Here is a 13,500-nt window from a genome sequence, read left to right as displayed (position 1 = left end):
TCTCCTGGAGGATGGTTGGCCACCTTGCACCCCCAGTAACTCTCCTGGAGGATGGTTGGCCACCTTGCACCCCCAGTAACTCTCCTGGAGGATGGTTGGCCACCTTGCACCCCCAGTAACTCTCCTGGAGGATGGTTGGCCACCTTGCACCCCCAGTAACTCTCCTGGAGGATGGCTGGCCACCTTGCACCCCAGTAACTCTCCTGGAGGATGGTTGGCCACCTTGCACCCCAGTAACTCTCCTGGTGGATGGTTGGCCACCTTGCACCCCCAGTAACTCTCCTGGAGGATGGCTGGCCACCTTGCACCCCAGTAACTCTCCTGGAGGATTGTTGGCCACCCTGCCACATTACAATTAGAACCAAATACTTTTTTTTGTCTTTCTAAAATAATTCCCTCATTCAATGAACCAGGGATCCAAATGGCTAAGGTGGGAGCAGTAACTAAAATGTTGATCTATTTTGTAAGGTTAAAATATTCAGCGTTCAGGGGAGATCTTGACAGCATAGGAGTTACTTGTCATTTAGGCTATTGTAAGAATATTTGTCAGAGTTACATGGCCAGTATTGAAAAGAGACTCCTGGCCAATGTTGGGGCGGTTGTGAGACTGTTTTACAACTGGAGTATGCAGCATTGGTTTCGTCAACTGCTCCTCAGTTATACGATCTCCGGTGGAAAGTTGTTAGGACATCGGACATGACAATGACATTAATACATGCTAATGGTTAAATAATTAACCAGTCAAACTACACAATATGTTTCAATTGGCTACTATCTAGTTAGTCTGTATATCATTATACAAATGTCAAATGTCTTTCTCCTCTGGCAACGGCCCACTGCCATTATACACAGGTGATGCACACACTGACTTTTCTAGGATTTTCATTGCTGACTAGAAATTAGCTATAACTGGGCAAATAACTCACTAGCGGTTATCAACAAATGCGCAAGTGCGACTAGGCTCACTTTGATCTTAAACGCATTTTGCGACTGCATGATTGAAAGACCGCTTATGCCTGTCAATGCAGGCCTATGATATTGATACTCCGATGCAGAGACTGGGAGAACGGTGAGGAAAACATGGCATCCGGGTCGGTACTAGAATTTGTTAGATTTGCTACTTCTGTCAAATGTGTCTTACGTGATTGAGAGGATCAGCACAGCCCCTTTATAGAGCAAAGAGTCTGCTTCACCTTGTCATTCATTACTAGAGCTGTCTGGCTTCGTTGTTATCCTCCTCCTCATGATGCACAAAGGTTAATACACTTGAATAATGCAACACGGCATGTAGAAATTGTTCATTACTGTTGGCAAAACAATGTCCAGTACAGGCTAGGACTCTTTACAGCTTGGCAGGCTAACTTTCCTTGCTAGCTTATGGCTGAATTCACTACCCTTGTACTTTGTGATTCAAAAATATGCTGATTTCAAAGCTGATTGTCACCAAAACAGTTAATTAATAACTTTGTCTACTTCTCAACCAAAAACGTATAGTATGAACTTCTTCTTATCCCTCGTCTAGTCTCTTTTCAGCTACATTCCATTAGCACAGTCAGATTCCACAGCCACATTCTGCCTTGTGAATGACGTCCATTACTTTCCTTACTGCCCCCCTTTTGCCCTCAGAACAGCTTCAATTCGTTGTGGCTCGGACTCTAAAAAGTGTCGAAAGCGTTCCACAGGGATGCTGGCCTATGTTGATTCTGATGCTTCCCACAGTCGTGTCAAGTTAGCTGGATGTCCTTTGGGTGGTGGACCATTCTTGATACAAACAGCAACGTTGCAGTTTTTGACACACACCGGTGTGCTTTTCACCTACTACCATAGCCTGTTCAAAGGCACTAAAATATTTAGTTTTGTCCATTCACTATCTGAGTGGCACACATACACAATCCATGTCTCAACTGTCTCAAGGCTTAATAATCCTTATTTAACCCGTCTCCTCCCTTTCGTCTACACTGATTTGAAGTGGATTTAACAAGTGACATCAATAATGGATCATATCTTTCACCTGGTCAGTCTGTCATGGAAAGAGTGTTCGTAATGTGTTGTACACTCAGTGTATGTCAGCTTAGTAGAACCCCCCCCTCCAGTCCAAACTAGGGGAGGTGGGGTTCTACTAAGCTATATGGAATTGTTTGAAGATGATCATACCAAGGATCATTTAGCTATTTGATTTTGAAGTGTTGACCCCTTTAGGTATCTGACTCAATAATATAAATAAAATATTTGATGAAACGTTGTTTTTCGCCTTACTATTATTAGCCCATGGAAATGCATCGAATAACAGATTCCTACATGAAAAAACAGTTTGTTTGAAGTCTGTTCTATACCTACATGGAAAAACAGTTGTTCTATACCTACATGGAAAAACAGTATATATAGAACAGACTTCAAAACAAACTGTTTTTCCATGTAGGAATCTGTCAATCCATGCGTTAGTATGGGCTAATAGTCCAATAGCAACGTTTCATCCAATATTTTATTTATATTTTTGGGTGGGATACCTCAAGGGGTACCACGTGTGTGTGTGTGTGTGTATGTACGTACGTACGTACGTACATACATGCATACATACAGTTGAAGTCAGAAATGTAAATATTTAACATTCATGAAAATACAAGTATTATACATCAAAATAAAGCTTAACTTCTTGTTAATCCAGCCACTGTTTGATTTAAAAAAGGCTTTACGGCGAAAGCACACCATGCGATTTATCTGAGGACAGCGCCCCGGATACAAAAACATAAAACATTTTTCAACCAGGCAGGTGCGACACGAAAGTCAGAAATAGCGATATAATAAATGCCTTACCTTTGAAGATCTTCTGTTGGCACTCCAAAAGGTCCCAGTTACAAATGGTCCATTTGTTCGATAAAGTCCTTCTTTATATCCATAAAAACTCTGTTTAGCTGGCGTGCTTCATTCAATAATCCACCGGTTTCCCGGTTTGCTCTTGATTGTTTCACTTTCATATTTCTTGAAATTTTCCAGATTGACTGACCTTCATGTCTTAAAGTAATGATGGACTGTTGTTTCGCTTTGCTTATTTCAGCTGTTCTTTCCGTAATAGGGCGAAGTCCATATTTGGTAAAATACCATCTTCTGTATACCACCCCTACCTTGTCACAACACAACTGATTAGCTCAATGACATTAAGAAGGAAAGAAATTCCACAAATCAACTTTTAACAAGGCACACCTGTTAATTGAAATGCATTCCAGGTGACTACCTCATGAAGTGGGTTAAGAGAATGCCAATAGTGTGCAAAGCTGTCGTCAAGGTAAAGCGTGGCTACTTTGAAGAAATCAAATCTATTTTGATTTGTTTAACACTTTTGGTTACTACATGATTCCATATGTGTTATTTCATAGTTTTCATGTCTTCACTATTATTCTACAATGTAGAAAATAGTACAAATAATGAAAAACCCTTGAATGAGTAGGTGTGTCAACTTTTGGCTGGTACTGTATTAAACCTTTTTTTGGCACTAAACCATTAATTGTATTTTTTTTCTGGTCCCGGGCTGACTTCAAACAAGTCCCGTGATGCTTGTGGGGGTCGTAGAGCAAAACCACTGACATGTGCGTGTTCATGAGTCATCTTACCATAGTGGTTTATAGGCCAAACTGTTCAGACTCTACAGATGTTTTCCTTAGAAGACTGATTTTTGGGATGACTGATGGTCTGACAAACACCGCTGGGTTTTCATGGGAATTTGTTCATTATGCTAATTAGATTAGACACAAGTGTTTTAATAGTCATCAATCATACTGTGTACCTTGTCTCCTTGGGGTCAAATTATTTCAGGGGAGGAATATGAATGTAATCATTTCTATTACCTTGTGTGTTCAGAGGTGATAGGATTTGATAGAAGCATGCATATGTTATATTTGAGAGGACTAATGTGAAGTAGTATTGTAATTATCATGCTGTGTCTTGTCTCAGGGGCCAGATGATCTCTGCCGAGGACTGTGAGTTCATTAAGAAGTTTGAAGTGGCTCATTCTGAGGAGAAACAGACCATCCTCACAAATGAAGGACATCAGGTACAACACACAGGGATTTTTCAGAAATTTTAATCCTTGGGTGGGCCGCCTAAGTTTTTTTGGGGGTGGGGCCAAACAGTGTAAAACATTATTTAAATTTGTTTTATTCATTTTTGTAATGAAAAAGCGCTTTCAATGTAAACTTAAATGACTAAAACCGTATGCATGCATCTTAGCTGTTAGTGCACTATATAGGTAAAATGAGTAGTGCCCAGTAGTAGTGCCTAGCCTCTGTCACATGACCCAGAAAGGTAGAATGTGTCTGGGTAAGCATCATCTAATCATAAATATATTGTATAAATATTTTATTATCTGGACACTTTCTATTTTTATATCGCTACTATGCAAATATGCAAGTAACCATTTCACTGTACCATTTACAACTTCTCTATCTTGTGCATGTGACAAATAAACATTGATTTTATATAGTATGTGTTTACCAGAGACAGTAATGTGAACAGCAGGACCTACACCAAAGTCAGATTAGGATATAGGCAGGCTACTACTTTCACCGCTTTAAGTATTGACATATTTGGTTGATCACTACACTACTCACTCTGTATAGCACGTGGCCTCACATGTGAATCCTTAAAGAGATAGATGGGGCTAAGGCTTAAGAGGGTGTGAATGATGCTGAATGGGTGTAGACAAAGAAGAGCTCTCCAGTAGGTGTACAAAAACATTCAAGGGCCATTTTCTCACAAGTGGGGTTACCTACTTTATCAACTTTCAAAGCAGAATTACATTCCCATTATGATAGAGAAATTATTAAATTATCTGGCAACAGCTCTGGTAGACATTCCTGCAGTCAGCATGCCAATTTAACGCTATTTACACTACCGTTTAAAAAGTTTGCGGTCACTTAAAAATGTCCTTGTTTTTGAAAGAAAAGCAAAAAATAAATAAAAAGTCCATTAAAATAACATCAAATTGATCAGAAATACACTGTAGACGTTGTAAATGACTTTTGTAGCTGGAAACGGCTGACTTTTTATTAATTTTTATTTATGGAAAATCTACATAGGCGTACAGATGCCCATTATCAGCAACCATCACCTTTTGGTGATGCACCCTCAAGTATCAATGACAATTGCATTTAAATGGACTGATACAAGCATGCACTACTTGGGTGTTAATATTACATCATACTATGGGTAACTATATGCTTTGAACTACCTCCCTGTGATTAGTAAATTCACTGAAAATCTATACCCTTGGATGCCCTTCCCTATATCTCTAGCAGGTCGGTTTGATTCAGTAAAAATTAATGTCTTACCAAGACTGCTTTATCGGTTTTCAGTGCTTCCTATTAAAATTCCTGCTAAAACCTTTACTGGCCTAAATGCAGCAATAGGCACATTTTGATGGCAAAATAAGAAGGCTCGTAGTAGTTATAAAAGCTACAGCTGGTCAAGGAATTGGGTGGGCTTGGCCTCCCTAACCTTAAATCATATTACTGGGCAGCGCAACTTAATCACACAGCTTGATTTGTCACGGCTTGAAATTTAGTCTTTACATTGTCTTCTCTTTTTATAGCAGAACCTATTTCTATTGACAGGATTAAACAAAACCCAATTATTACTCTAACATTGAAGATATGGAGGGATGTTCATCGCCAATATAAACTGAGTAATGAGATTTCTAGACACTGGCCTATATTCCACAACCCAACCTTTCTTCCTTCTACTATGTCCCAAGGTTTTAGGAATGGGAAGAGAGAGGGCTTTGTAAAGTCTCTCAACTACTCAAAAGCTCAATTTTCTCATCATTTCATGAAGTCCAGGAGGAATTCATTATGTTCCAAACAATTTTTTTATACAGTTGAAGTCTGATGTTTACATACACTTAGGTTTGAGTCATTAAAACTTATTTTTCAACAACTCCACAAATTTCTTGTTAATTAACCGCTTACATCTAGACGTTCCGCTAGCGGAACACCTGCTCCAATATCCAATGATGGGCGTGGTGTGAAATACAAAGTCCTCGAAAATCCGAAAACTTCAATTTTTCAAACATATGACTATTTTACACCATTTTAAAGACAAGACTCTCCTTTATCTAACCACACTGTCCGATTTTCAAAAAGGCTTTACAGCGAAAGCAAAACAATAGATTATGTCAGGAGAGTACCCAGCCAGAAATAATCAGACACCCATTTTTCAAGCTAGCATATAATGTCACAAAATACAAAACCACAGCTAAATGCAGCACTAACCTTTGATGATCTTCATCAGATGACACTCCTAGGACATTGTTATACAATACATGCATGTTTTGTTCAATCAAGTTCATATTTATATCAAAAACCAGCTTTTTACATTAGCATGTGACGTTCAGAACTAGCATACCAACCGAAAACTTCCGGTGAATTTACTAAATTACTCACGATAAACGTTCACAAAAAACATAACAATTATTTAAAGAATTATAGATACAGAACTCCTTTATGCAATCGAGGTGTCCGATTTTAAAATAGCTTTTCGGTGAAAGAACATTTTGCAATATTCTGAGTAGATAGCTCGCCATCACGGGCTAGCTATTTTGACACCCACCAAGTTTGGCCCTCACCAAACTCAGATTTACTATAAGAAAAATTGGATTACCTTTGCTGTTCTTCGTCAGAATGCACTCCCAGGACTTCTACTTCAATAACAAATGTTGGTTTGGTTCCAAATAATCCATAGTTATATCCAAATAGCGGCATTTTGTTCATGCGTTCAAGACACTATCCGAAGGGTAAAGAAGGGTGATGCGCCCGGCGCGTTTCGTGACAAAAAAATTCAAAATATTCCATTACCGTACTTCGAAGCATGTCAAACGCTGTTTAAAATCAATTTTTATGCGATTTATCTCGTAAAAAAGCGATAATATTCCGATCGGGAAACCCTGTTTTCAGTCAAAGACGAAAAAATAAAAACATGGTGTCGGCTCGTGCACGCGCCCCCCAGTCTCATTGTTCTCAGATCGACCACTATCCAAATGCACTACTGTTTTTCAGCCATGGCCTGCAGAGTCATCATTCCCCATTCTGGCGCCTTCTGAGAGCCTATGGGAGCGTTAGAAAATGTCACGTTACAGCAGAGATCCCCTGTTTTGGTTAGAGATGATCAAGAAGGCCAAGAAATGGTCAGAGAGGGCGCTTCCTGTTTGGAATCTTCTCAGGTTTTGGCCTGCCAAATGAGTTCTGTTATACTCACAGACACCATTCAAAGTTTTAGAAACTTTGGAGTGTTTTCTATCCAAAGCTAATAATTATATGCATATTCTAGTTTCTGGGCAGGAGTAATAATCAGATTAAATCGGGTACGTTTTTTATCCGGCCGTGAAAATACTGCCCCTATCCATAAAAAGTTAAACTATAGTTTTCGCAAGTCTGTTAGGACTTTGTGCATGACAAGTAATTTTTCCAACAATTGTTGACAGATTATTTCACTATCACAATTCCAGTGGGTCAGAAGTTTACATACACTCACTAAGTTGACTGTGCCTTTAAACAGCTTGGAACATTCCAGAAAATGATGTCATGGCTTTAGAAGATTCTCATAGGCTAATTGACATCATTTGAGTCAATTGGAGCTGTACCTGTGGATGTATTTCAAGGCCTACATTCAAACTCAGTGCCTCTTTGCTTGACATCATGGGAAAATCAAAAGAAATCAGCCAAGACCTCAGGAAAAAAAATTCTAGACCTCCACAAGTCTGGTTCATCCTTGGGAGCAATTTCCAAACGGCTGAAGGTTCCATGTTCATCTGTACAAACAATAGTATGCAAGTATAAACACCATGGGACCACGCAGCCGTCTTTCCGCTCAGGAAGGAGACGCATTCTGTCTCCTTGAAATGAACGTACTTTGGTGTGAAAAGTGCAAGTCAATCCCAGAACAACAGCAAAGGACCTTGTGAAGATGCTGGAGGAAACGGGTACAAAAGTATCTACATCCACAGTAAAACGAGTCCTATATCAACATAACCTGAAAGGCCGCTCAATAAGGAAGAAACCATTGCTCCAAAAGCACCATAAAAAGCCAGACTACGGTTTGCAACTGCACATGGGGACAAAGATCGTACTTTTTGGAGAAATGTCCTCTGGTCTGATGAAACATAAATAGAACTGTTTGGCCATAATGACCATCGTTATGTTTGGAGGCAAAAGGGGAGGCTTGCAAGCCGAAGAACATCATCCCAACCGTGAAGCACGGGGGTGGCAGCATCATGTTGTGGGGGTGCTTTGCGGCAGGAGGGACTGGTGCACTTCACAAAATACATGGCTTCATGAGGAAGAAAAGTATGTAGATATATTGAAGCAACATTAGTCACAAATGGGTCTTCCAAATGGACAATGACCCCAAGCATACTTCCAAAGTTGTGTCAAAATGGCTTAATGTTGGGGCTACAGGTTAGCAATGAACCCCGAGACGGGATTGCTAACAAGGCTGGAAATTCAAAACATCAAAAATCTAATAATTTCAATTTCTCAAACAATCAACTATTTTACACAATTTAAAAGATCAACATCTCCTTAATCTAACCACATTGTTCGATTTTCAAAGAGGCTTTACGGCAAAAGCATAAAGTTAGATTATGTTAGGACAGTACATAGCCACAAAAGTACAAACATCCAGTTTCAATTCAAGGTCAGGCGTCACCAAAAGCAGAAACCAGCTAAAATTATGCACCAACCTTTGACAATCTCCATCAGATGACACTCCTAGGACATTATGTTATACAATACATGCATTTTTTGTTCCATCAAGTTCATATTTATATCCAAAAACAGCATTTTACAGTAGCGTGAAATTCAGATTTTTTTCTTCTCTGAAATGCTTCCGGTGAACATAACAAAATTACTATTCGAAAACATTGGTAAATTATAATATTGTCATTCAAAGAATAATATATTATCATCTCGTAATTGCTACCGAATGGCCAGATCTCAAAATAACTTTACTGGGAAATCACATTTTGCAATAAACGGGGTGCTATGCTAAGAACAATAAGCTATGCTATACAGTTAGCATCATCTAATATCGATAATAACATTGTAAATATCCCCTTACCTTTGATTATCTCCATCAGAAGGCACTGCCAGAAATCCCAGGTCCAGAACAAATGTGGTTTCTTTTGACAAAGTTCATAATTTATGTCCAAATAACACCAAGTAGTTAGCGTTCATTATGCTCCCACAAAACGTGGTGGGGGGGTGTAAAATCACGCCGAAAAGCTAAAAAAACCTAGTAAATAATCTATTTACGTTCGTTCAAACATGTCAAACGTTGTTTAGCATTAATCTTTTGGTCCATTTTTAACGTTAAACATCAGTAATATTTTCACACAACCTATCCTATGTCTAGATATACAATTATGACAAACTCACGCTTCTCAGATTTATGCGCAGGCGCAAAAAAATGAAGTGACGACATGTCAACTTCCCTGCATTCTAATTTGCTCTCTGTTTATCATAGACGCTTCAAACAACTTTATAAAGATCGTTGATATCTAGTGGAAGCCGTAGGAGTTGCGAAATGAATCCTTTCTCACTATGGTATCTATAAAACAATGACACTAAATAGTACAGTCACAAAATTCACATTTTTTTTTAATCTATTTTTCACAGGTTTTTGCCTGCAATATGAGTTTTGTTATACTTACAGACACCATTCAAACTGTTTTAGAAAATTCAGAGTGTTTTCTATCCGAATGTGTTAATAATATGCATATCCTAGCTTCTGAGTTGGTGTAGGAGGCAGTTAAAAATGGGCACATATTTTTTTCAACATTTCTCAATACTGCCCCCTAGCCCCAACAGGTTTTAAGGACAACAAAGTCAAGGTGTTGGAGTGGCCATCACAAAACCCTGACCTCAATCCTATAGAAAATGTGTGGGCAGAACTGAAAAAGCGCGTGTGAGCAAGGAGGCCTACAAACCTGACTCAGAGGTGTACCAGCTCTGTCAGGTGGAATGGGCCAAAATTCACCCAACTTATTTTGGGAAGCTTGTGGAAGGCTACCCAAAACATTTGACCCAAGTTAAACAATTTAAAGGCAATGCTACCAAATACGAATTGAGTGTATGTAAACTTCTGACCCACTGGGAATTTGATGAAAGAAATAAAATCTGATATATCATTCTCTGTACTATTATTCTGACATTTCACATGATTAAAATAAGGTGGTGATCCTAACTGACCTAAGACAGGGAATTTAAATGATTAAATGTCAGTAATTGTGAAAAACTGAGTTTAAATGTATTTGGCTAAGGTGTATGCAAACTCACGACTTCAACTGTACATAGCTTTCAGAGGCCCATTATCAGCAACCATCACTCCTGTGTTCCAATGGCACATTGTGTTTAGCTAATCCAAGTTTATAATTTTAAAATGTCTAATTGATCATTAGAAAACCCTTTTGCAATTATGTTAGCACAGCTGAAAACTGTTGTTCTGGTTAAAGAAGCAATAAAACTGGCCTTCTGTAGACTAGTTGAGTATCTGGAGCATCAGCATTTCTGAGTTCTATTACAGGCTCAAAATGGCCAGAAACAAAACGTTCTAATGAAACTTGTCAATTAATCAACCAAATGTATTTATAAAGCCCTTTTTACATCAGCGGACGTCACAAAGTGCTATACAGAAACCCAGCCTAAAACCCCCAAACAGCAAGCAATGCAGGTGTAGAAGCACGGTGGCTAGGAAAAACTCCCTAGAAAGGCCAGAACCTAGGAAGAAACCTAGAGGAACCAGGCTCTGAGGGGTGGCCAGTCCTCTTCTGGCTGTGCCGGGTGGAGATTACAACAGTAAAGCAAAGACGTTCATAGATGACTAGCAGGGTCTTAATAATAATAATAATAATAATAATAATAATAGCAGTGGTTGTAGAGGGTGCAACAGGTCAGCACCTCAGTATAAGTCAGTTGGCTTTTCATAGCCGATCATTCAGAGTTAGACAGCAGGTGCGGTAGAGAGAATCTAAAACAGCAGGTCCGGGACAAGGTAGCACGTCCGGTGAACAGGTCAGGGTTCCATAGCCGCAGGCAGAACAGTTGAAACTGGAACAGGAGCATGGACAGGGGACAGCAAGGATGCATCAGGCCAGGTAGTCCTGAGGCATGGTCCTAGGGCTCAGGTCCTCCGATAGAAAGGGCATACTTAAATTCACACAGGACACCGGATAAGACCGGTGAAATACTCCAGCTATAACAAACTGACCCTAGCCCCCCGACACAAACTACTGCAGCATAATTACTGGAGTCTGAGACAGGAGGGGTCGGGAGACACTGTGGCCCCGTCCAACTTTACACCCGGACAGGGCAAACATGGCAGGATAAAACCCCACCCACTTTGCCAAAGCACAGCCCCCACACCACTAGAGGGATATCTTCAACCACCAATTTACTACCCTGAGACAAGGCTGAGTATAGCCCGCAAAGATCTCCTTCATGGCACGAACCCGAGGGGGCGCCAAACCCGGACAGGTTGATTACGTCAGTGACTCAACCCACTCAAGTGATGCACCCCTCCTAGAGACAGCATGGAAGAGCACCAGTAAGCCAGTGACTCAGCCCCCGAAATAGGGTCAGAGGCAGAGAATCCCAGTGGAGAGAGGGGAACCGGCTTCAGTGCCTTGCCGTTCACCTTCGCACCCCTGGGCCTGACTACACTGAGTCATGGCGCTGCTGAAGAGATGAGTCTTCAATAAAGACTTCAAGGTTGAGACCGAGTCTGCGTCTCTCACATGGATAGCCAGACCATTCCATAAAAATGGAGCGCTATAGGAGAAAGTCCAGCCTCCAGCTGTTTGCTTAGAAATTCTACGGACAGTTAGGAGGCCTGCGTCTTGTGACTGTAGCGTACGTGTAGGTATGTACGGCAAGACCATATGGGTAGGAGCAAGTTCATGTAATGCTTTGTAGGTTAGCAGTAAAACCTTGAAATTAGCCTTAACAGGAAGCCAGTGTAGAGAGGCTAGCACTGGAGTAATATGATCACATTTTGGGGTTCTAGTCAAGATTCTAGCAGCCGTGTTTAGCACTAACTGAAATTTATTTAGTGCTTTATCTGGGTAGCCGGAAAGTAGAGCATTGCAGTCGTCTAACCTAAAAGCATGGATGAATTTTTATGCATTATTTTTGGACAGAAAGTTTCAGGTTTTTGCAATGTTATGTAGATGGGGAAAAAGTTTTCCTAGAAACAGTCTTGATATGTTCGTCAAAAGAGAGATCAGGGTCCAGAGTAACGCCGAGTTCCTTCACAGTTTGGTGATTGATGGTATCAAAAGCAGCACTAAGGTCTAGGAGCACGAGGACAGATGCAGAACCTTGGTCTGATGCCATTAAATGGTAGTTTACCACCTTCACGAGTGCAGTCTCAAAAAAATAAAGGGAACACTTAAACAACACAATGTAACTCCAAGTCAATCACACTTCTGTGAAATCAAACTGTCCACTTAGGAAGAAACACTGATTGACAATAAATTTCACATGCTGTTGTGCAAATGGAATAGACAACAGGTGGAAATTATAGGCAATTAGCAAGACACCCACAATAAAGGAGTGGTTCTGCAGGTGGGGACCACAGACCACTTCTCAGTTCCTATGCTTCCTGGCTGATGTTTTGGTCACTTGAATGCTGGCGGTGCTTTCACTCTAGTGGTAGCATGAGACAGAGTCTACAACCCACACAAGTGGCTCAGGTAGTGCAGCTCATCCAGGATGGCACATCAATGTGAGCTGTGGCAAGAAGTTTGACCGCTAGGTTTTATGGGTATTATGAATCATTCTGTGGTACTCTATAGGCTGCATTAATTACTTTAGACTACTTTGACCGAGCATTGGTGGAGCGCCACAGTGATGCGTCTCTCCAACAGCACCATGGAGAGGATACAAGATACATATTTTGAGGCCTTTGGCAAAGTGGGCACTGCTTATCATGGGGTGGCATCAGTGCTCAACTTAATAGTCCATATGCTACTGGGTGAGAAGTTTATTGTTTTTGGGATAGAATTATATGAGGTGTTATGTGTGGTCGGAGGTGCGTCTTTGTCAGTTTAGCTTCTGCTCAATCTGCCGCCCTATGCGGCTGCGTTATCCTTCCTAATGGGCGGGGCGGCCCTGCGTAGGACACATTTTGCAGAGTTGTTGTTGCTAGTTTGCAACATTGCAGAAAACCTGGAGGAAAAACTGAATTCTGCCAAAAGTATATACACAACATCGAGTCAATAACCACTTCACAGTGAACAGTTGTTATGTGAGTGAAGTCATACCATATTTAAAATCATGGCAGCTGTGATGGAAACAGACGTTTCGGTACAATTGTATTAATGCTGACAAAGAATTTGTTCGTTCAACATGGTGGGATCTTTTTGTGTCTGTAAAATGAATAATGCGAGAAATGGCGGTGGAAACTTCTTAATGTGCAAATGGTGAGAGGTTAGCATGTCTTGGGGGTATGATATAA

At 40.4% G+C, this 13,500-nt stretch overlaps 1 protein-coding gene across 6 annotated transcripts in view; it reads left to right on the top strand.

Moving 5' to 3' along the window:
* The window catches only part of vath (Vacuolar proton pump subunit H), a 98,097-nt gene that overhangs the window by 8,141 nt on the left and 76,456 nt on the right, over positions 1–13,500 (top strand). For all 6 annotated transcript variants that reach the window (NM_001140003.1, XM_045693604.1, XM_045693601.1 and 3 more), the window contains 1 exon segment: positions 3,949–4,048. In NM_001140003.1, coding sequence (NP_001133475.1) covers positions 3,949–4,048 — 100 coding nt within the window.

Source organism: Salmo salar, chromosome ssa14, assembly GCF_905237065.1.
Source record: "Salmo salar chromosome ssa14, Ssal_v3.1, whole genome shotgun sequence".
NCBI classification, from domain to species: Eukaryota; Metazoa; Chordata; class Actinopteri; order Salmoniformes; family Salmonidae; genus Salmo; species Salmo salar.
Note: the sequence above shows the minus strand (reverse complement) of the source record. Positions and strands in the feature narration are given on the sequence as shown.